General features: G+C 39.3%; 1 protein-coding gene across 1 annotated transcript in view; it reads right to left on the bottom strand.

Moving 5' to 3' along the window:
• Window positions 1-25,699, bottom strand: part of mrc2 (mannose receptor, C-type 2) — a 91,713-nt gene that overhangs the window by 46,609 nt on the left and 19,405 nt on the right. The window contains exons 2-7 of the mRNA XM_057861579.1: window positions 24,517-24,909; window positions 6,328-6,501; window positions 6,087-6,251; window positions 3,989-4,102; window positions 3,781-3,924; window positions 3,512-3,703 (exon numbers count right to left, since the gene is read on the bottom strand). Coding sequence (XP_057717562.1) covers window positions 3,512-3,703; window positions 3,781-3,924; window positions 3,989-4,102; window positions 6,087-6,251; window positions 6,328-6,501; window positions 24,517-24,909 — 1,182 coding nt within the window. The remainder of the gene's footprint in view (window positions 1-3,511; window positions 3,704-3,780; window positions 3,925-3,988; window positions 4,103-6,086; window positions 6,252-6,327; window positions 6,502-24,516; window positions 24,910-25,699) is intronic.

Genomic DNA, 25,699 nt, shown 5'->3' with positions numbered 1-25,699 from the left:
GGGACACGTCCTATTGATATCTGGTTATTTTCTGTTGATTTGGGGAAATTTAGTTTTTTCCCCATTGAAAATGAAGGAGAAAAATTTTGGACGTCCATGGCTGTCAGTGGCAATGACTTACATAGGCGTCAATGGAAAGCAAGTACATTGGCATCAATACAATGGAGAAACATGCCCGTCAATGTCATTAAACAAAGTAAATGCCATGAGAAATGAATGGGAAATTTGGACGTCCGTGGCTTTCAATGGCAGCACCCCCTATAAGCGTCAATGGAATCGGGGACGTTTGGGGGACACAGTCACACGAAAAATCCGGACGTGTCGATACCTGCACGGTGCCGATCGGTGCAGCGGTACGGGCTGTGCGGCGCGCCGAAAAAACGCGGAGAATAAGTTGATTAAGAATAATAAATAATAATAAAGTCGCAGAATAACATTATCTGGCTTTGCCAAAAAGGCAAAGACCAGATAATAATGCCCGACTGAGCTCTATTGCAAATAAATATACAGTGGTACACGAAATATTAAAATGACGAAAAGTTTTCAAAACACAAAAGATAGCATGTACTGTACTGCCATCACGCTTCAGTAACGCAATTCTGCTCTCCTATTGGCCTATTGTTGTTGACGTTTCAAGTTGGATGTCGTAGTGTGACGGCATTTACAGGTTGAGACAACATTGTTGTGATGTAGGGCTATACAAATAAAATTGAATTGAATTGAATTTTCTTTGCATTACTTAAAGCAACATTAGGTAACTATTCAGTTTTGGTCGATTTTAGCGATGAGTTGGACAAAGGCGGTAGTGTTTTGACTTAAGGAAGACTGTTTCCCATCCGCACAGTGTCGTAAAATCATGATCTCTGTGTCGCTTGCAGATGGATTGGACATTTCTGTTTCTAGCGACTGTGTGAAGGACAAATAGTAATAAGGTAATGAATCCAGTTGTGGCTAAACAATAGCATATGACATTTAGCAACCTTGTGGCTTAGGGGCCGTTTACATGGTGACTCTCTGAGAACACGAAAAATTTCAAATTTGCATTTGCCTCTCCATTTGAACAATGTCGCCAGGCCCTGGGGACAGTGACGATTTACAGGGCGACGGAGAATGATGCACTTTGACCACAGCAAGCGCCCTCAGCCCGGAAAAAATATGCCCGCCCACAATGTCGTTTTTCTTTTGTTCAAAAAGGCACAAAAATTGAAACGTTCAACATTTTTTATTTAAAAATATTATTAAAACAGTAAATTAAAGCCGACATTCCGCCATATTTGCTGTTTTTAATGTTTAGTAGCACCGCTGTGCACGCCCAAGGTGACGTGTACGAGTGCTGACTTTAACGGCGCGGTCTCGCGCTGCAGGAGCCTTTGATATGCATGCCGAGGAAGCCCCCCTCAGCCCCCCGCAATCGGATTCTTCCACTTTGGAGGCAGGATTCTGAATTTTTTGTCTTCGCCTTCAGTCTTCGCTGACACCATATGTACGCGAGGCGAGTCCGCTACTCAGTCATCGCGTCTTTGTGTTGCAGAGTCGCCATGTAAATTGCCCCTTAGTGTGGCTAAACACCACGGCCCACCCGAACTCGTCAGCGTTAACGAGTTGGGTTAACAGTGCGCGGATTCCAGTGTTTATTCTTGAATATTCTGGTGGCCTCCTTTTTTTCTGCCTCGGACAAAACTTTTTGTCTCTTTTGTTGCTCCGCCATCTTTGCAGAATTCGCGCGAAATCATTCGTATCGACTTCTGTTTTTATCATGACTGGGGAAAGGGGCAAGTAACATATGCCGTAAAGTAGAGGAGTTCCAAAAAATCCATGATTACCTGCATGGCGATTTGACACGTGACGATTCGATTACGATTCATAAAGGCTCAAAAACTATGATTTTCACTCATAACTTTATGACAGTTGCTCGTAGCGAAACGAAATTCAAGACACGTCTGCCGCCGCACATGTTTAATGGACGCACGCACAACGATATGATGGATGTTCCCGGTTACTGGGAGAGAGATTTACTCCTTTTAAAAGACAGGAAAATAAATTTGTGTATGAGACAGGCACAAACACAACCCCACCCTCCACTATTACCGTATTGGCCCGAATATAAGACGACCCCTCTTTTTCAAGACTCAAGTTTGACAATAAAGACTTTTTGAACACCAAATTAATTTTTATACAGAAAATAATTACAGTACATCTGAAACAAATGATTATAACAATATATTTGAGAGAAAAAGCATATTATTTTGCCTCATTCAAATCTTAATATCTGAACATTTAAATATGTAAACTAAAGTGAAATCACATTCGTAAATGAAAGGCTTCAGGTTTTTGAAATGTAAATAAACCAATCTATTGTGATAAAACAACAAAATTGCAATAACTGCATTAACCATCAAAGTGAAGTCTAACTGTAGCTGTAGTCTTGAAACAAATCTGATTAAGGAAAAACATTGCAATAAAATAATGCAAACTGGTTAAACTTCAGAGTAGCTGAGATCTGTCATGACAGAACATCGCGTCAATGATATCGGGCGCCATCTAGCGTCATGAATGGGTATAACGTCTAGACAGCGAATATAAGACGACCCTCTCTTTTTCAATCTTATTTCAATGCAAAAAACATCGTGTTATATTCGGTCCAATAAGGTACTACTACTACTGCGTCTTATAATGCTGTGCAATACTGCAATGCGCCTTATAGTGGGGACAATTCTGTAATTTAAACTGGGGTTAAAACTGCATTTTGCGTTTCTTTGGTTTATTTTACAAACAAAAGAAAAGTTCAGTCAGGTCTAAATTAGGGCTGTCAAACGAATAAAATTTTAATTCGAGTTAATTACAGCTTAAAAATTAATTAAATGTAATTAATTGCAATTCAAACCATCTATAAAATATGCCATATTTTTCTGTAAATTATTGTTGGAATGGAAAGATAAGACACAAGATGGATATATACATTCAACATACGGTACATAAGTACTGTATTTGTTTGTTATAACAATAAATCAACAAGATTGCATTAACATTATTAACATTCTGTTAAAGCGATTCATGGATAGAAAAACTTGTAGTTATTAAAAGATAAATGTTAGTACAAGTTATAGAAATTCAATATTAAAACCCCTCTTAACGTTTTCATTTTGATAAAATTTGTAAAATTTTTCAATCAAAAAATAAACAAGTAGCCCGCCATTGTTGATTTCAATAATTACACAATGCTCATGGGTTCTTAAGCCCATAAAATTAGTCGCACCCAAGCGCCAGCAGAGGGCGATAAAACTCCAAAAAACACAAGTAACAAATTGGCATTGCACTGTGCTGTCATTTTAATCTGTTTGAGCGGGGCATGTGCGTTAATTGCGTCAAATATTTTAACGTGATTAATCAAAAAAAATTAATTACCGCCTGTTAACGCGATAATTTTGACAGCCCTAGTCTAAATCTATTGAAAGTACGCCACGAGGTGACGGCGGGACTTTCACGTGAACTATGTGGGAGAGCAAATCACCTTTCTTAACGTTGCGCAGGATGAACTCCATCTCGGGCAACGTGTGAATGCTGACCAGGTTGGCGCCCATCTTCTGACACGCCCTGAGCCCGGCGTCCCAGTCTCCTTTTTCCGTCACCAGTTTGTAGCAGCCCGCCTGGAAGACCTGCCAGCCCACTTCGCACTCGTACTTGTCATCGTCCGCCCACGAGTCTGCCGAAAGAGCGAGCGAGCGCGCGCGTGACGTCGACGTCGTTCCGGAGCCGGACTCGTACCGCCACCGCTCTGACCTGTCGTGAAAGGGTCCAGGGTGGCGTTGGGCCTCTTCTTGCAGACGTACGGAAGAGTTTGGGAACAATCACGGTTTTGCCAACGACCGGACGACTCGGTCCTGATCACCACGCAGTTGTTCTCTTCTTCGTGGTTGGGTTGGTCTGCCGACGGAGAGGAGGAGTTAAGAGCGCCGTGGAAAAAGCGACCACTTTCCCACAGGCTAACCTTGCTCCCAGTTGAGGTAGTTAAGCGGCGACGAGTCGGCCCACTGCCAGCCGCCGTTAATGTCCAGGCCGTTGAGGCCCGTCCACAAGGAGGCGCTGTAGCCGGACAACAGGCCTTTCAAAAAAAAAAAAAAAAGAAAAAGGAAAACTAGATTAATACTCATAAGTTATTTCTTTCATTCTTTATGTACATTCAACAATTTGGTGAATATTTCTACATTTTCAGCATGAATTACTGCACGACTAATTAAGTGTCATTGCCGATGATTCGTTCATTTGCCGCCAGACCTCCCAGATCAAATGGTTTGGACGTCTGTTGCTGTCAATGGCATCCAATAAGTTAAGGACTCGCTGAATTTAGGTGTTTTTTGTCCTAAAAGTATAATGTATTGTTAGCTGTAGCAGTTAGTACATTCGCTGCGCTCTTGTTTTTTTAACATACAGTACCGAATTTTCCGCACTATACACTGCTGGCCAAAAGTATTGGCACCCCTGCAATTCTGTCAGATAATGCTCAATTTATCCCAGAAAATGATTGTAATTACAGATCTTCATTTATTCAATTATATTATATTCTTTATTTATAAAACTCCAAAAAACGCAAGTAACAAGTGGACATTGCGCTGTGCTGTCATTTCAATCTGTTTGAGCGGGGCATGTGCGTTAATTGCGTCAAATATTTTAACATGATTAATTTAAAAAATAATTACCGCCCGTTAACGCGATAATTTTGACAGCCCTAATTTATATACAAGTCAAAATTAGCCCTGTGAGAAGTTCATATAATTTGAAAAATCATCAAAAAGTCAAGACTTTAATATAAACCATGCAATTTTTTTTTTTACCCAGCCTTTTTTTTTTTTTTTTTTTTTTTTAACCCTGCCTCTTAAAAGAATCGGACTCGAGAATTGTTTGGAACTGGAATCGGAACCGGAATCGTTAAATTTCAAACGATGCCCAACCCTAGTGCCAATACTTTTGGCCAGCAGTGTATATGAATGAATGACTGAGTAGATTTAGTTCGATCACAAATATTATACGAGTGGTGTTCTTGTAATACAATTAATGCTGCAACGATGAATCGATTAACTCGAGTATTCGATTAGAAAGATATTCGAATAAAATTTTGTTGCTTCGAGTATTCGTTTAATTAAAGTGGCGTTGCAATGGTTAATTTTGAAAGTGTTTGCATTTAGTTTTATTGATTAGGGTGGATACACTGCCCTCTGGTCTGCCTCTTTTCACTTGGCTGAATCTAACTGCTCCCTGTTAAGACCAACATAAGCTAAGTTTTTGTTTGAGCTAATTTTTTTTATGCATTCATGATTTAGTTTATAGGTATATTTAGCCTTTTTTTGTGGGAATATGTGTCTGAACCATTTGTTAAGAGCATTGTATAAAAACATTAGCATTTTATAGCATTTAAGCTAGCGGACTTTTTCTATGTAAGTTAGCCAATTGTTCTTTTGTTGTACATTGATCCTCATTTAAAAAAATATATATATACCGTTTGAGGCTTAGCTCAGGTATTTTAATTTTTAATGTTTCTTATCGGATTACTCGATTATTCGAACTAACTAGTCCATCGATTAAAAGACTACTAAAATATTCGATAGCTGCAGCCCTAAATACCATACTTAATTTTTGAGAAAGAGTAGAATATCAAAGCATGTACTCGATTAGACATGTGCCGATTATTGGTTTCAAGTATACCGTGGTGTGAAAACGTTGGCTGGAGGAGATGAAACTCCTGAACTTTTTCCCCCACGAAGGAAAACCAAATCGCTGGTATGGGAATACTTCGGCTACAAGAAAGTTACAGATAGCCACGGCTTGAAGGAGGATGGCCAACCTACATGCAAAACATCTTTTTTTAACCCAGATATCTCAAAGCAACACATTTTAGAGCTGTAATTGCAATCCGTTATACTGTGAAACCGTGATATTTTTGCTTCATGTTATCATAACATCAGAATCTCACACCGGCACATGCCTATACTAGATTTCTGGAATTTCACCTTCACAAACGGGCGGATGTCTGAGCCCGAGCACGTCGCCCCCTCCGTACTAATTTGTGCGTAAAAGGCTTGTCAACGAACCGTTGATGTAGGTCTGCTCGTGCAGCTTGGTGACACTGAGCAGATCGGCGCCCTGTTGCCGGCAACTGACGCGGGCCTCGTCCCACGTCAGCGAGGCCTGGAAGTTGAACTGGTAGCAGCTGTCGGTCAGCGGGTCCGTGTCCCAGAAGGTTTCGCAGCCGCCGCCTGAGCACTCAAAAGCCAACGGTGAAACCGCTCGCCACTTTGAACGCCCGCCCTGAGCTAGAAAGACCGGTCTCACCGTTGACGGGACAGAAGCCCCAGAGCTCATCTCGGCCGTAGTCGTAGGTGGTGGCGCACCACAGGTGGCCGTCCTCGCGCCCGATGCCGGTGCAGTTGTGGAACCATTGGCCGTCGTACAGGAAGGGCAGGTGGCACGGGCGCCCGTTGGAGTTGCCCTGGATGGTGTAGATCTCTGAGGGACGCGTGGTTGAGAGAATTGGAAATGAGAAACACAGATGACAACTCAATTACAGTCCCTGACAAATCCATTTGGTAGAAACAATTGCTAATAACCTGAATTTTAATTATTCAATTGGTTCCAGAAATGGCTCATACGAAAGCTAAGACCCTCCCAAATGATGTTGAATGTACAAAAATAGATTTGTTTGACTGTAAAAAGATTGATCATTTAATAAAGACATAAAGATCAAATTTTGGCAAGTGAAAAGTTTTGTCGCATACAGAAAGTAGTGTGAAATACGGTTGTTCCGATCATGTTTTTTTGCTCCCGATCCGATCCCGATCGTTTTAGTATCTGCCGATCCCGATATATCCCGATCCGATTGCTTTTTTTTTTGCTCCCGATTCAATTCCAATCATTCCCGATAATTTTTCCCGATCATATACATTTTGGCAATGCATTAAGAAAAAAATGAATAAAACTTGGACGAATATATACATTCAACATACAGTACATAAGTACTGTATTTGTTTATTATGACAATAAATCCTCAAGATGGCATTTACATTATTAACATTCTTTCTGTGAGAGGGATCCACAGATAGAAAGACTTGTGACTTTGTATATTGTGACTAAATATTGCCATCTAGTGTATTTGTTGAGCTTTCAGTAAATGATACTGAAGGCCGTGCCCAAATGCATGATGTCAAGTGGAACCATGACAAGTGGAACCATGACTGTGCGCAGTGCTACCAATTCATATATATCTTCTCTGCGATGGGATATAATTTAAGGTGTTAAGAAAAAGATCAAGTGCTACCTTGCTTCCCCACATTGCTTCCCATGATATTTCTAATCGTAGGGAGAGGGATTGTAAGGCTTTAGCCAATTAAAATAATGCTCCAAAGGCTGCCAAAATGAACTCTACTCATTTTACGCTGCTTTTGGCTCTCTCTATAGGCAAAACGCCGCCGTTACAGATGGAGCGCGACAATGCGCGAATGGGTCGTGCAGCGCATGCATTAATTGCATTAAATATTTTAACGTGATACATTTTTTAAAAAATTAATTACCGCCGTTTTTGGGTTAAATTTGATAACCCTACCTTAAGCCTAAACTAAAGACTCTGGATAAGTGTAACATATTATGTCTGTAACGTTAAATACAATTAGAAAACGATTTAATTAAAAAAAATATATATATATATATTAAAAAAAGGCACGGCCGATATTTTTTTGCCGATTCCGATACTTTGAAAATGACGTTATTGGACCCGATCGATCGGGATGCCGATCAATCAGGACATCGCTAGTGTGAAAATTCAACAAAAAATGTACTTCAAATACAAAAATATGTTACATGTCATAAGCGAATTAAGTAGTGGTGCTGTGAGATCCAAATTTAGTATTTTGTATGACTTCCATGGGCTTGAAGGACTGCACCCATGCAGTTCGGCAAGATTTCATACAAGTCATCAAAGAACATCAAAGAAAGCAGTCTTGCATGCCTTCCAGAGTTCATCAACATTCTTGGCTTTCGTCTTCCATGCTTCCTCTTTCATCCTACCCCAGACATGCTCAATGATGTTCATGTCTGGTGACTGGGATGGCCAGTCCTGGAGGATCTTGATCTTCTTTGCCTTGAGGAACTTTGAGGTAGAGATTGAAGTATGCGTCCTGCAGCAGAATTTGTCCCTTTTTATGGTTAGGAATGTAAGAGGCAGTAAAAACTTGTTGATATTTAAGACTATTTATGTTGCCTTCCACACTTTCGCACACCCACATACTGGATGTAACCCCAGACTATGATTTTGCCACCACCAAACTTCACTGGTTTCTGAGAGAATCCCGGATCCATGTGGGCTCCAGTAGGTCTTCTGCAATATTTGCGGCAACTGTGGTGTAATTCAATGGAAGATTCATCTGAAATATCCACCTTTTGCCACTTTTGCAGCGTCCATCCTTTTGACAGGCTGTGGGCCTTGGCAAATGCCACGTTTTTTTAATTGTCTGCCCCCTGAGAGATCTGCAGGCTGCCTCTTACATTCCTCACCATAAAAAGCGACAAATTCTGCTGCAGGACGCATACTTCAATCTCTACCTCAAAGTTCCTCAAGGCAAAGAAAATCAAGATCCTCCAGGACTGGCCATCCCAGTCACCAGACATGAACATCATTGAGCATGTCTGGGGTAGGATGAAAGAGGAAGCATGGAAGACGAAAGCCAAGAATGTTGATGAACTCTGGGAGGCAAGCGAGACAGCTTTCTTTGATGTTCCTGATGACTTCATCAATAAATTATATGAATGCTTGCCGAAGCCCATGGAAGTCATACAAAATATTAAATTTGGATCTCACAGCACCACTACTCCATTCGCTTATGTTATGTAACATATTTTTGTATTTGAAGTACATTTTTTGTTGAATTTTCACACTACTTTCTGTAGGCGACAAAACTTTTGTCTTGCCAAAATTGGACCTTTATGTCTTCATTAAATGATAAATCTTTTTTTCAGTGAAACAAATATATTTCTGTACATTCAACATCATTTGGGAGGGTCTTAGCTTTTATAAAAGTCATTTCTGAAACCAATTGAATAATTAAAAGTCAGGTTGTTAGCAATTGTTACTACAAAATGGATAAGCGACAGGGACTGTAGTTGGGTGCAGCTTATCTATGAACAAATGCCGTTTTCATGTCAAATTTGGTGGGTGGCGGCTTATAGGCAGGTCCGCCGTTAAGTCTGAAAATTACCGTAAAATACAATATATGTTATCTTTTCCCGAAATTTAAGTGAATTTGCTCAAATATAATACAAAACAATCTTTAAACCCTTCTTGAAATTAAATTGAATGACATTGGATGTTTTATCTGAATCAAATGAACGTAAAAATTAGAGAATACTCAAGCAACTCGAGTAACTCGAGTTAAAAAACTGATCCTGGTAATTTTATTCACCTCGAGGAATCGTTCGATTTTGCCAGGTCTAAGCATCACGTTTTGCCCGGACTACTTTTAATGCAGGACAACGCGGTGACGTCACGTGCGTAGAGGATGAAGCAATAACATTTTTTTTTTTTAAAACCTGACAGCCGCTACAAACTACGCCGACGTTGCGGAAAACTACGCCCGCATGATGCTAGTGCGGTAGCAGATAGCATCCGATGCGTCTCATAGATATTACATGCATTTAGAACTAGATGCGAAATGACAGACTCGGCCGCATCTGAACGGCGTTAGGAAACAGCCGCCATCTTTAAGCAGTAGACTTCTCAGCGCTACTAAATATACGTTACTGTCACTCGCTCACGTAACGTTAGCCCTTCGGAGGGCTAGGTTTCTATTGATTATGACCACTGTCGATGCGTGGCTAACGCGTCTTACATACACGCTTTATTTAATCTGTAAAAAAAACAGCGTTGTCGAGTGATGAGGGTGTAAAAAAAAACATAATGAAAGCTAACTGTCAGTTTTAGCTCAGTAGTCATTGCTGAATGAAACACCAAGTAGCAACCAGGTATCATAGATTTATTTTGAACACTGCAAAAACTCAAAATCCTATCAGTACTTACAGTTTAGACTAACTTAAAACTTAACTAGAACAAATGGAAATTCAATTGAAACATGTGGGAAAAACACCTAGCTTTTAAGTGATGTTTGTTATCAAGCGTAATTACATTTTTAGGCAAGAAATATGTTTTTTTTTCAATTTAAAAAAAAAAAAAAAGATCTAGAAGTTTTATGAGTGAAAGGAGTGATTTTTTTCCTAGTCATATCTGAGATACAATTGTTGGCTGTTTTCAACAATGTACATCAAAAATAAAGACATTGATTGACTGAAAATGGTTCAGTATTGGATTAAATGTCTTTTTTTCCTCGTATATTTATAATTGCTCTTTACCTAAATTTTTTTTTTTTTAATATGATTACTCAATCGATAGAATTTTCAGTCGATTACTCGATTACTAAAGTGTTCGATAGCTGCAGCCCTTGTAAAAATCCAGCACAATTAAAATGAATCCAGTAGTATAACATGGGTCAACAACTGCACCGACGACAGCAGAACCTTTGTACACTTTTGAGCATACACGCACTTTTCGGCACAGTGTGAGGAGAGGGGCGCGCACTTGAAAGGCACAAAAGTAGGGCAGACTGAAAGAGCGAGTGAAAGCAAAGATTCCTCTGGGCTGCCGCACCGGCTGGCGTCTGACGAACATCCTGTGTCAGTGTTGTCAATAACAGCGTTACAATATAATGGCGTTACTAACGGCGTTATTTTTTTCAGTAGTGAGTAATGTAATTAATTACTATTCTCATCTTGGCAACGCCGTTATCGTTACAGAGGACGGAAAGGCGTGCGTTACTATGTTGGTTGAATGCCGCGAGAAAAGTGAGGGAGACGGACTCACAGAGACGACAGAACAGAGGAGGAGTGGGGAAGGGAGTTGTGACACCGTTGCAATCACGATGCTAGGTGGCTCCAATAATACCTGACTGTAGCTGATAGCCTACAAACTATGCCCACATGATGCTACGGTAGATATTAGAGGCGTGCGAAATTTCAGATTCTTAGATTATTCGCGATTTGGCCGTAGAAGATTCGAGAACGATTCAAAAACATCCAAATTCTGATTGATGAATTCTACCAGGTAAAGCGGAAGTAAAACACAGCGCGGTCTTTGGAACGCAATGTGGAACGGACCGAGAGTAAATATCATGTTCAACTCATGCCGCAAGATTAAAAAAAAAAAAAAAAAAAACAATCATACCTGACTCGGGCCGACTGCGGCTACAAACAACGCCCAGATGCTAGTTGCTACAAACATACGGCTACAGTAGATATCATATATATGTAGAACTAGATGCCAAATGACAGACGACGGCGGTGTTAGAACATGTATTATTGAACAGAGATGCGAAATGACAGACTTGCCGGCGTTAGTAAACAGCCGCCATCTTAAAGCAGTGGACTTTTCGAGAAGGCTCTGTTGTGGCGAACCTAATTAACTTTTTAGCTAAAATACTCCTAAATCGGCAAAATCGTGTCTTGAATCTATCTTTAAATGATGAAACAGTTTTAAAACTTTGACATGTCAAAAGTAAACATAAGGGAAATTATGGAATAACGGGAGCAATTTTAACAACTGTAAAGGTTGATTCACTACATTAAATTAATTGAATGTAGTTTAAAGCTGCTAATACAGAATGGGGACTGGAGTATTTTATTTACTGTTATTTTTGTATATTTGTTTACTGTTATATGTTAACTTGATACTAAAATAGTAGTTTGGTTTAGCCTGAGAGAAATTTTGAACAATTTTGGAACTAATGTACAAATAAAAAAAAAATAAAAAATAAAAAAAAGGGAGGGGGGTGCATCAATAATCGTTTTATAATCGAATCAGAGGCTCTGAATCATAATCGTAAGCGAATCGTTAGGTGCCCAAAGATTCCCAGCTCTAGTAGATATCACATGTAAATAGAACTAGATGCGAAATGACGACACGGCGGCGTTCACAACATGTAAAGGAACTAGATGCGTTAGTAAACAGCCGCCATCTTAAAGCAGTAGACTTCTCAGGAAGACTGTTGTAGAGAACCTTCCTAGCGAACCTAAGTAACTTTTTATCTAAAATACTCCTAAATGGGCAAAATCTTGACTTGAATCTATCTTTAAATGATGAAACAGTTTCAAAACATGTCGAAAGTAGACAGAAGGGAACTAATGCAATAATGGGAGCAATTTTAACAACTTTAACAGTTGATTCAGGATCAAGGGGTAAATTAGGGTAAAGAATTGGGCTAGGGCCAATTGTCCCAAAAACCTTTTAAACTTCACACAGTGTGACCTATGTTTTTTGGGGGGGAGGAAAAAAAGAAAAACATGAAAATTATCAGCAGTTACTTTGCCAAGAAACTAATTACTCTTACATTAAGGTAACTGAATTACTAACGCAAATACTTTTTGGGAGAAGCCATTTGTAACTATAATTGGTAATTACTTAAAAAGTAAAGTTAGTTTAAAAGTAAGATTAACAACACTGCGTGTGACCTGGCTTAAGTCTGATACTTAAAACGGTTTACACAAATATGAAGGAAAGGAACCTCCCGATACAATACGATTTACGATACAAGGCTCAAGATGACAATCTCGCGATACGACGATACAACATTCCATACACGGGTCAGGAAATCAATCTATGATATTTTACGAGATGACAACAATCCATTTCTAAATGGGTTTATTTTTTTTGTTCTGTTGCAGACTATCTGTCAAAAACGTTTTGTCTTCCTTGCAGATAATGAGAAAACAATTAGCCCTCGGGCTACGACGTACCCTACTTACGTGATTTTGACTTTTCAACGCCGGAGTCTCATCTGTCCATTTGTCATTTAATAAAAAAAAAAATAATGTTGACTTTTGTTTTGTGAGATGCATGCTTTTATTTTGGCGCAGGAAACATAGAGCAAGTAGTCCTTCTCCACGCGAGTCCGAGCTCATGTACACATGAAGAACGTATTTGCGCACACAAAGAAGAGCGCACGTGTGCGCACACACAAGGAAGAGCACATTTGGTCCCACAAAGAAGTCGCGAGCTGAGAGAGACATCTTTTGCACTGTTTATTGTCGGTTTTCAATTGTGGTCAAATACTTGGGCAAGTTGACCTGATTTTTCTTGATGATGTGCAGACAAAAACTGATACATGCTAATCGTTTGTGTGGATTATTAGCAGCTGGTTGTAAACTCAAATTTGAATTGATGATATTGAAGATGAAACAGATTTCATTTCATTTTTATTTTAGTTTAATTCTGCAAGTGTTGATGTCACGAACAGCCGAATAAAGTCAGCAAACCATACATTTCGAAGCTTAATTCTCTGTCTAGCTATGACTTAGCTCCAGCGTCTTGGCGAGGATAGCAGAATGACGTATAATATAGGTTATTGGATATTTTGAGATTTGGGGGCTATTTAAGGTAGAGATGGACCGATATGAGTTTTTCAGGACCGATACCGATTATTAGTAGTCAGAGGGGCAGATAACAGAGTTTTGGAGCCGATATTCATTTGCAGTAAAAGTGTAAAAATTGGCGTAAAAAAAATAGAATAGTGCAAACACTGAACTTCATTAAAATGCCTAAAGCATGGTTATTGAATAACACAAATAAAAAATTAAAGCTCCAGAAGGGACTAAATTTCCTTGACTTTGACAAATCTTTATAACCAATATTTAATAATTTTCGGACTATAAGCCACTACTTTTCCCTCCATTTTGAATCCTGCGGCTTATAGTCCGGTGCGCCATACTTGTTGATTTATTTGGGTTAATAGGTAACACTTTAACAGCGGCGTCATAAGACTGTCATAAGGCTGTCATAATTATGACATGACACTATCATGGGCATTACTGAATGCTTATGTCATTAGGTGTCATCCGGCATATTATGTCACGAACTCCATTCATGTCCAGCTTTGATCTTTTACATCAATTTAAAAGGGTAATAATTTGCCAGATGACACTATATGACATCTGTTATAAGCATTCATTAATGCTCGTGGCAGTGACATGTCATAATAATGATGATCTTATGTCTTATGGCACCACTGACAAATAAAGTGTTACCAAATACCATAACTAGAAATTAATGAAACAACTAGAACAGTAACTGAAGAAATCATTAGCACAGAACATGAATTTTGATTTTTTATTTATGTAACCCAGGTTAACATAGTTACCAAATTAAGAACCATTGAATAAGAAAACCATTAAAAGCATACATTGTCTAAACATTAAATTGGAAAGTTGTTTAAAAATCTATGTTTAAAAAATATTTAAAACCTGATATAATCAGTAAACTAACAATTATTTGATTTAAAAGAAATAAAAAGTTAAAATTTTCCGCTACACTTTTATTTTGAAAATCTCAATTGGCGAAATGCACTAACCTGTAGAATGTGCACTTTCACCCTATAGACCCTACCCACCGACGTCACAAAACCACGTGCTCGCTGTATGGTTCCGCCCACTTGTCCGTCATTTTGTCTCTGTATTAGCATTGGTTTCAATTGATCGAGGAATTTAAAATGCATTTCATGGAAGACCCGGTGCTTTCTGATGCCGTAAACTCACTGGATGTGTTGCATAAAAGGCGTTATGTGCAAAAGCTTCATTCTATACAGTCGCCAGATCCATATTTGATGCCCAAATCAATGTTTTTCGACCCACTGTCTTCGCCCTGTCTGCCTGACATCTGCTACGCTGATATTTACAATTATCTTGTCCACACAAAATCAGCCTATTCTCACGAAAATTTGAAAAACTTCAAGAGCTTGGAGGCTTATAAATACTTCGTTGCTGGTTGGGTGAAACGTCCACGAAAATTCGGCAGGAATCTATCTTGTGCTTGGAAAGGTGAGTTACGAAATTTTCAATTCAAAATCTTTTGTTATTGCTAACATCCACTGTCAAGTCTAATGTATTTCATGTCGTTTGTCAATGGAGTTAAGGCTTTTAATGTTTATATGGTTTAGCGATAGCACTCTCACTACATACATACGTGTATGTTGTCGGCGATTAGCCTAGCAATGATCTTAATTGTGGTTATTTGTCAGCCCAAAACCCTCTAAGTATATCTTAAATGCATCTTACCGGATATAAAATGACTACTACATAGTCTGTGGTGATTTTTTGGTGCCCAGTTTTCACGTCGAATTGCAGCCGTCCATTTCGCTCTCCTCTTTGGATCCCTCGGAATGCGGTAAAACTTCAAGTCTCTCCTTCCATCTTCTCTGTTAGTGCAACCAACAGCCACACACGCCTTCACCATTTTGATTATTAATGTTAAGGAGCAGAAAAACACGCCGTAAATAGGAGGAATGTACGTAGCCGTAACAGGTTAACACTATGTTTTGACGGACAATTGGGCGGTACCATTCAGGAGAGCGGAGTTGTGACGTCACGTGGGTAGGGTCTATTGCTCATTCGTGATTGAGGAAGGGAAGCGGTGAGTCCACTTAGAGTTACTGCTATAAAGAATAAAATATGATTAAAACTATGACACTAAAACCTTTCTTTTAACTGTGAAAGGTGTATTTTTTGGATTATTCACAAGCACTGTTCATCTTGGTGACAAACTGCTTGCTGAAAGGGACTTGGTGAGTTCAAAAATATACTTACTTATATTTGTTGAATATTTTAGTTCATATTATTTGAGTCAGTGTATGCTAAAAGTGTTAATTCATGATATTTCTGTCACACGATTGTTGTAAACCGAGAAATGGTGGTTAATTGAACGTATGACGTCGCAAAATGTCTCCTTTTTGCCTAGCCTAGCCTAACCTAGCCACCTGCTCTCTCGGTTTATAACATGCGTCACTGCACTTTTGTCGATTTCACTCGACGATAACTTTATTTTTAATCATACTTAGAGCTCTTTAGTATGCGAATTAGTTTATTTATTTATGTATTTTTGTGAATTCGATAGGCTATTAAAACTTTATTCAGAAGTGACTGAACAATTGTTGGAGGGAGAAATTCCAACCGGGATACAAGATGGCGAGCTAATCCAAAGACGAACCAGTGAATTGTGCCTCACGCAGAAGCGACACGCACGCGATACTTCGGTTTGACATCCTTCAATCTGGTAGGATCCACCATATATTTTTTTGCCCAGCGGAGGATTTTTCCCCCACTCTGGATCACAAGAAAGCAGCCAAGAGAGACTGTAAAAACGGATATTGATACTGGGAAACGACAGACTCCTTTCTATTGGAGCCATTCAGCCTTTTGCTGAATTGTTTTTGAGTTAACGCTTCTTGTCATTTTTATTTTTCTGCATCTGTCTTTTAATACTTTTAGTGTTATTGACTTAACAATATTGTTGATCAACAAAAGCAAACCAGTTGATGGGAAAAATTGAATATTGAAACTCAAAATAGAAAACAAACGTTGTCTATAAAATTGAGGAAATTGAAGAAATCAATTGATTAAAAAAAAATAAAAAATCAGAAATCTGAAAAACAAACAACCCGGGTTGTAGACGTGTGCCGGTTACCGGTTTCACGGTTTACCGTGGTGTGAAAACGCCGCGGTTTCAAAACCAGTAAAATTTTCCGTCATACCTTAGTACTGTATTCGCTATTTTTCATGTGCTAAAATGCAGCCGAAGTGGCTTGGTGCGGCAGCGCTCACCCCTTCCCGTTTGTTGCCGTGAGTGTCAGTAACGCTATTCTGCTAAACAGCCAGCAAACCCAAAAACAAATCCTCCAAACACAAGGCGTACTTTTCTTCAATTTATTGAGCTCTCAAATCGTGGTGAAATATACAAATGAATACATTTAAAACGTTGTACAATTGTATTTTTCCACGTGTGATTAAGTTCAATAGGATAGCAGTAGCACCATTAAAAAGTTCGCTAAAAACAAAACACACATTTTCCTTTCAAATTCAATGTACAAACTAACTAAAACTTACAAAGACGAATGTTAGCCTAGGCTAAGCTGGGAGAGCAGCTTCGTCGAGGTTTTATGTCTCACAACCGCTGAGTGAGAGACAAGCTTGAATGAAGGGGAGGAAAGAAAAAAAATCGCGTCAAAGATCGCTAATTGAGAAAGTAGGGCTCACTCCTCACTTTTTTTTTTTTTTTTTTTAAGATGAAACCTTTCCTCAACAATATTTACATTTTAAGTAATTCATAAAACTAACTTATAAATTTTTAACTAACTTATTAACTTATGAATTCTTTGTTCTTTTTAACACAAAGGCATGGCGTCATGTAGACTAGAGTTGACACAGTGGCTGAAAATGGCATGACTTTTTTTGAGGGGGGAAGCTAAGTGAAGTTTCGCAGTATATATTTTTAATTTTATTTAGAAGTCTTTTTACTTTTTATAGCAATTATTTTGTTCTTACTCTAATATTGAGCAACTTGAGCTGTGGCTGTGGGTATAGTCTAGGTTCTATTTATTTTAATTTTATATAAAATATTAATTTTTTGTTAATTTATTTATTTTCACATTATATTCATGTTCCAATTTGCAAATATGTTTTGAAAAAAAGAATCCTGTTCAATGGAATTTTTTTTTTTTTTTTTTAACCCATACATCTCAAAATTTTGGAGCTATAATTGCAATACCGTGATACCGTGAAACCGCGGTATTTTTGCTCACGGTTATCGTACCGTGAAAATCTCATACCGGCACATGCCTACCGGGTTGATAGATCCTAAAAATAATCAAAAATAACTGATTATAAGATAGGAAAAATAGCTGATAAATAGATCCTAACAATAATAAAAAATAACTGATTAAAAGGTAGGAAGAGAACGGAAAAATTTGACTTATTCAATAAGGGAACAAATTTCCTTTTTTGAAATTTGTAATTTCCAATTTTATGTTAACTGCATGTCCAATGTATGCATGTTGTATGTGTTGTTTTGTATATAAATAGGCCGGCAGTTCAAAACTACTATTTGTCAGAGTCATTTATTTGGTCTATGCAAATACTGCTTCAGTAGCCGAACCTAGAACTAGCCCATAGCCTAATCAATTTGACTGTAATCACAATCATAGGTGTTACATTTACAACTGTAGTGCTGCAATGCATGCTAGGAGGCAGGTTGGACAACAGCAGTTGGCAGCAGAGGTTGACTGTCTCCCCCAAGGGAGCAATCATGGACAAATGAAGCTTATTGTAGCAATGAAGCTTTGCAGCCAATTGGTGGTTTACTTGGTCTTATGACAGTCATATGATGCCGCTGTCAAATAGTGTTGCCGGTTAATATCGTTTGGTGTAAATATCCCATAATACAGTGAGGAAAGCTGCGGCTTATAATCCAATGCGGCTTATCTATGAACAAATGCAGTTTTCGTGCCAAATTTGGTGGGTGGCCGCTATAGACCCTACCCACCTACGTCACAAAACCACGTGCTCGCTGTATGGTTCCGCCCACTTGTCCGTCATTTTGACTCTGTATTAGCATTGTTTTCAATTGATGGCGGAATTTAAAATGCATTTCATGGAAGACCCGGTGCTTTCTGATGCCGCAAACTCACTGGATCTGTTGCATAAAAGGCGTTATGAGGAAAAACTTCGTTCTATACAGTCGCCAGATCCATATTTGATGCCCAAATCGATGTTTTTCGACCCACTGTCTTCGCCCTGTCTGCCTGACATCTGCTACGCAGATATTTACAATTATCTTGTCCACACTAAATCAGCCTATTCTCACGAAAATATGAAAAACTTCAAGAGCTTGGAGGCTTATAAATACTTCGTTGCTGGTTGGGTGAAACAGGTCCTCGTCCACGAAAATTCGGCAGGAATCTATCTTGTGCTTGGAAAGGTGAGTTACGAAATTTTCAATTCAAAATTTTTTGTTATTGCTAACATCCACTGTCAAGTCTAATGTATTTCATGTCGTTTGTCAATGGAGTTAAGGCTTTTAATGTTTATATGGTTTAGCGATAGCACTCTCACTACATACATACGTGTATGTTGTCGGCGATTAGCCTAGCAATGATCTTAATTGTGGTTATTTGTCAGCCCCGTAGACGAGGCCAGTTTCTTTCACTTGGTACCAGCTAAATATTATTAAAAAAATAACGATGGTGGAAGAAAGGGAAGTCACAAACATCTTGAATTTGAAACTATGTCGTACTACGTCGTATGTTGTCGGCGATTAGCCTCGCAATGATCTTAATTGTGGTTATTTGTCAGCCCAAAACCCTCTAAGTATTTCTTAAATGCATCTTACCGGATATAAAATGACTACTACATAGTCTGTGGTGATTTTTTTGGTGCCCAGTTTTCACGTCGAATTGCAGCCGTCCATTTCGCTCTCTTTGGATCCCTCGGAATACGATAAAACTTCAAGTCTCTCCTTCCATCTTCTCTGTTAGTGCAACCAACAGCCACACACGCCTTCACCATTTTGATTATTAATGTTGAGGAGCAGAAAAACACGCCGTAAATAGGAGAAATGTACGTAGCCGTAACAGGTTAACACTATGTTTTGACGGACAAGTGGGCGGTACAGTTCAGGAGAGCGGAGTTGTGACGTCACGTGGGTAGGGTCTATAGTCAGATGCACCTTATATTGCGAAAATTAAGGTAAATAGCTCTCTGGAAAAAATAGTGTTGTTCCCAAAAAAGAACAAAAACAAAACAAAAAATGATTAAACATGTTACTGGCACCCCGTGCCAACTTCATTATGCAAATTATTTTCAAACAAGAATAACGTAGAAAAATGCTTTTCTCTATTAAATGCTTCATTGAGTGAGTCTAGTCAAATCCGCTTACTGCTGAGAACAGCTGTGCACACATACACACGCACACAATGAGTTGCCACAGCACACTACAACCCCTAGCAAAAAGTATGAAGTCACCAGTCTCGGACGTGCACTCACTCAGACATTTTATCATGTAGAACAAACTCAGATGCCACTGAACAAACTCATCACCTTGTCAAGAGTCAAGAATCTGCATTGGACAAGGTGATGATGCTGGAACTTTTGTTTGATGCCGTTCCAGTGAGATTTACAAAGATGACTGCCTAAAGAAAACATCAAAATTCCCCCAGTCCTTGATGATATGGGGCTGCATGTCAGGCAAAGGCACTGTGGTTTACATAGAAATTTTAGACAGCCTTCTTATCCCCTCAATTGAAAATATGTTTGTCATTTTCCAAGATTACAATGCATCATGCCACAGAGCTAAAACTGCCTTGGAGAAAGACTCATCCAGTCAATGTCATGGCCTGCAAATAGCAATCTCTCAACCCTATTGAAAACCTGTGGTGGAAATTGAAAAAATGGCTCCAACCTGCAAGGATGATCTGGCAACTGCAATCAAAGAGATTTGGCACCAAATTGATGAAGAATACTCATCAAGTCCATGCCTCAGAGATTGCAAGCTGTCAAATAAGCCTGAAGTGGTGCTACTAAATACTAGAGATTTGTTTTGTTATGTCTTTCTTTGTTTCTTATGATTCCATATTTTTTTCCTCAGAATGGATTGATTCCATATATATTTCCCTGCACTTGCTCTATAAAAGTAACATTTACTGACCACCGCAATGTTTTTTTTTTTTATTTCTTTTAGTGTTTCTGAATGCTAAAGAGTTGCACTTTTCAACTAATTCATTATTTTTTCAAGCTTTTTATCTGAGTTTGTTCTACATGATAAAATGTCTGAGTGAGTGCTCGTCCGAGACTGGCGATTCCATACTTTTTGCTAAGGGTTGTATAGTCACAATGGCGTACCGCACGCAGGCTATTTTTAGACCGTGACGTCGCATCGTAAAGCGGAAGTAAAGCCGAAGTGGGACATTATAGACTCGCCCTCGTGCTACTTTTCGCCGGTAATCTTTCAAAAACAAACACGCCGATCACGCATTGCTTTTTTGGAACTTGTAGAAACGACTCTAGACATTACGACCATGAAGGATGTTTTCTTCATACGTTCCCAGAAACCAAAAACTCAGGAGGAAAAAATGTGAAGAGCGAATCGACTTGCGCGGACTTTAACACCAGCTCGGCGAATCCATTCACGTTTCATATGCAGTAAACATTATGTTGGGTTGACATGGTCTTTCAGAGGACAAAGAGGTAAGCCATTTTTATATTTTTAACTTCTTTTTTTAGGGTAACGTTGTGCCGTACTGCTTCTGTCTGACAATGAATGACCTCAAAAGAATTACAATGGTATCTGACTGCCACTGTTACCGTTTCTGTTATATATATATACATTAAAAAAAACAACTTTAGTAAGGGGGAAGTGTAAATAAATTATAGGATTAAGATGTGTTATCAATGAAAAAATTAAAAGTGTTCGTTGGCTGTCAATGAGTAGCATTTGTGACCGCTACACAAAGCTAACTAAATTACCCCCAAGAACGGTAAGAGACGTAGGACAACCAGAGGATATATAAGAAAGACAGGGCTGATGGTAAAGGATAGCTTGTTGAAACCGGAGAATGTCATTGTCAGTCGCGTCGATAGAAAAGCTAAAGCTATGCTTAGGTCGTCTCGTTTTTTTCGTCTTTTTCAGCCTTCGACACTAAAGCCATCTCTTTAACTGAACATTTTTATGTTCTTCCACATCTATGCCAGTCAATTTGGCACCAGGCACATCATTTTCGGAGAGAATTGGTAGGTTTAGCGCTGTAAACATCTTCTTCGTACATGATTTCCATTCATTTCCTATTAGGGACAAACGGTGGCTTGTCCTAGCTTTGTCCCAGCTTAGCAACGGTAGCTAATGCCATGAATATTAATGAGCGGAAGTGACGTGTTGCTTGCGGTATGCCATTGTGTCGCAATTTCTTGGGAGGTAAAACGTCGTAGCAAAATTCGTCAAACCCTTTCTTTTATCCCAGGCAAATAGTAGGTAGTTTTATTTACCTGACATGTTTCGGCGGGCACTTCCGCCTTCGTCAGAGGGTCACTGATGTTGTTGTGACTAGGAGTGGGAACCTCAGGGCACCTCACGATACGATACGATTCGCGATACAAGGCTCACGATAACGATTATATCACGATACAGCGATTATCGATGTATTGGTCAGAAATTGGATACATGAAATTCTACGATACAACTGTTGAAACGGAAAAAAAAAAAAGATATTTGAAAATAGAAAAAAATACTGTTTAAGTCATTTATTAAACAGTGACACCTTTTCTGTGCAACATTGCTGTAAAATATAAATCTACTGCAAATTGTGCCCCTGCACATATAGAAGAAACCAACCACGACCACTGATATCGCTTGGAGAGATCAAAAAATAAATAAAAAGTGCCGTAGGTGTCAGCAGTTGAGCTTGGAGTGGGGCAATGATAAAATTGGTGGGTCTTTTCTTCGTATATGAACTTTGTTGCTTGGTTTGAGCACTTCTGCTATCTGCTTCAGCAATTAAGATGTCAGACTTGCTCAGTCACAGTCTTCCTCACCTTAAAAACAACAAAATAAAACAAAAAATATTAGCTACTTCATAGCGTTTGAGTTGAAATCCTGATTTTTTTTTTTTGTGTTGGAAGTATTGAATTAAAAAAAATATGAATTGAATGTATAGAAATTAAAAATTCAATAATTACCTATTTTTAATATGTAGGCTACATTAATTATCATGCACATCACTTTATATATCTTGGAACCTATTCAAACCATTTTTATAGCTTATTGTATCAAAATGACAGTAATAACAGTTTGTGTAGTAAACTAGATGGAAATTGGTTCTCAAATAAATCGGTAAATTCATGTGAGCTTGTTCGATATTCATTTTCATCCAGTTTAGGGTCCTGGTTTATTTTATATCATTCAACACCAAATGTCATCAAAATAATACATGTAAATTAAAAAGTCAATTACATTGCAAAACTTTCTTACCTCAAGTGATGAAAGGAAAGCTCACAAACTCCAGTGTCCACTACGTCACCAGCTCCCAGTGAAACTTATTTTTCTTAGACAATTCTTGCATACAGCAAAGTCCTTGTTCACCTCGCTTCCTTTCTTGTTGGTGTAAAATCTAAAGTGTGTCCCCATGTGTGATTTGTAGCAATATTTTTCTCATTTTTTCCCTCCACCGTTCTCACGGAGCTTTTTTATTTTTTCAACCCACTTGGAGTTTCTCTTCTTCTCCAGTAATGGTTTTATTATTTCTGTGAGTGCTTTTGAGAGGTTATATGTTACTGATCCTATGCTGTCTACTATGGGGCGGAGAGGTGTACCTGGTTTATGGATTTTTGGTGTGCCGTAGATCCTGGGGATGATGTTTGCTGTGGGTAGTAAGTAGTTGTACGACTGTTTGTCTATTTTCTTTTCATTAAGTAATGGTTTGAGTAGTTCTTTAAGTTTGTTCTTCTTGTTTTCTGTTGGGTCCTTTTTTAACACCTCATAAGCATCATCCTGTAGTAACTGCTGCATCTGCTTTTCATATGTGTCCGTGTCCATAATCACTACTGTTCTGCCTTTGTCTGCTGGGAGGATTGTGATGTCTTTATTTTTGGATAGTGTCGCGATCGCTCTTGCTTCCTGTTTGGTAATATTGCTGGGTGGTGGTTTGGCCGTTTTTAGTATTCCTGCTATTTCATTACGTAATGCTGCTTTTTGTCCTGGGTTGTGTATTTTTTCGCATGCTAGTTCCGTAATTCCTCCTGCGGTATCTTTTTGGGTGTGACGGCGTAGTTGAGTCCTTTTGACAATATGCTGCGCTCGGCCTGCGTGAGATTATGTTGTGACTTGTTTTTAATCCATTTATCGTTAATGTGTGTGTGGTCCGGTTCTGCCTTCTTTTTCTGTGCAATGAGTCTGTCCAGTTTGCGGATGTGTCGGCATTTGGTGGTTGTGAATTCTTGTTCGTGTATATTGTCCAAGTGTGCGCGTATTGTTGCTACCTTGTTGTTGTCCAGGGGAAATCGGCGTTCAAACTGCTCCGTTAACCGCTGTAGTTCACTGTTGATGTTGTTGAGTTTACTGGTTGTGCATCGTATCCGTTCTTTGACCAGAGTCATCCGCACTTTTCTGATAATCCGCTCCGCGTTCCTGGTTGGGATCGGGTTCTTGATGTTCAGGCTAGCCGGTATAACTTCCTCGTCCCGGCAGCGCAGGTTGAATTTCAGGTGGTTTCGATAGCGCGCCCGTTTTCTCGGCAGCCTTTCTAGGAGGCGAAACTCCTTGACGCAATTTTCGCCATAAGTTTCTCTTAATAGTTGTATAGAGTTCATTTTGCCCGTGACCCTCTGACGAAGGCGGAAGTGCCCGCCGAAACATGTCAGGTAAATAAAACTACCTACTATTTGCCTGGGATAAAAGAAAGGGTTTGACGAATATATAAGTGTAGGCAAAATGAACTCTATACAACTGTCGTAGCAAAATGGTTTACGTATACGCTAACTGGAAAGGTGAGACTGCACTGTTTTCGATGATGCCAAAACCTCCGTATAAAAAAAGAAAAACTGGATCAGTGCAACTTATTTTTATTTTTTTATGCCTGGTCACTAATCAAAAGGCTGTTTTTGTCGTGCACTTACCGCGATATGTCTTGGCGCACAGGTCTCTCTCGCTGCCCTGCATGATCCATTTGGATTTGGATTTGGTCGGGGAAGGCGTGGAAAGGTTGTAATAAGAGGGCCAGGGTAGGTAGTCGCCGAGGTCATCCAGCACTCGGTCGCAGCTCCACGTCCAGCGCACCTCGGGGGGCTGGCGGTCGCACGTGTACACGCTCAAAGTCGAAGAGGCGTTGCCGTCGTTCACGCCCAGGCACAGCGAGGAGCCCAAGTTGAAGAGGCGGCCTCTGGACACCCACTTCCAGCGTTGGTCGGCCTCATGGCAGGAGACGGACAAGACCAGGGAGCGCGAACGCACTCCCAGGCACCCTTGGGTACCCACGTGGAAGAAGGCAAAGTCATCGGAGTCCAGAGGCTCTGTGGAGGCCGGTGACAAATCAATATCCCTGATAACTTTCTATGTAAGCTGCCGGTTGGATCAATACAGTGTATGACAAAAGTGAGTACACCCTTGGTAATTCTGCAGATATTGAAGTATATCTTTTCATGGGACAACACTGACAAAATGACACTTTGACACAATGAAAAGTAGTCTGTGTGCAGCTTATATAATAGAGTTCATTTCTTTTCCCCTCAAAATAACTCAAAATATAGCCAATAATATTTAAACCCCTGGCAACAAAAGTGAGTACACCCCTTAGAAACTACGAGGGGCATTCAAAAAGTCATGCACTCAAGTGCATTGTTCGTACAGGATTTTACCAATCGTGTTTATACAGTGGGGAGAACAAGTATTTGATACACTGCCAATAGTGTATCAAATACTTGTTCTCCCCACTGTATTTGGCACAAACATGATAGGACACACCTTTTTGCGGTTGTTATATTGGTTTTTCTTATTTTGAGATTTTTAAAGCTTAAAGAGCATACGACACGAGAAAAAAAAGTCTTAAATGGCATTATTATGTCAATTAGAATCATATTTTGAGACGATTCGACTATATACAACAATTTAGAAAAGCACATATGACGAGAAATTAGTCTTTTAATCTGCCGGTTAGCCACGCCTACCATTATAGGGCTTTAGCGTCCCCAACAGGTGGATGACGTCAGCGGTAGACTGGGCTCATCGGTTTTACTATTCAGCCCATTGAGGGGGAATTATTCAGAACGAGGAAAACGCCACGAAGAGAGCCGCAAAATGTCA

The sequence above is a fragment of the Corythoichthys intestinalis genome, chromosome 16 (assembly GCF_030265065.1).
Source record: "Corythoichthys intestinalis isolate RoL2023-P3 chromosome 16, ASM3026506v1, whole genome shotgun sequence".
In the NCBI taxonomy this organism is placed as follows: Eukaryota; Metazoa; Chordata; class Actinopteri; order Syngnathiformes; family Syngnathidae; genus Corythoichthys; species Corythoichthys intestinalis.
This window is presented reverse-complemented; position numbering and strand designations above follow the sequence as displayed.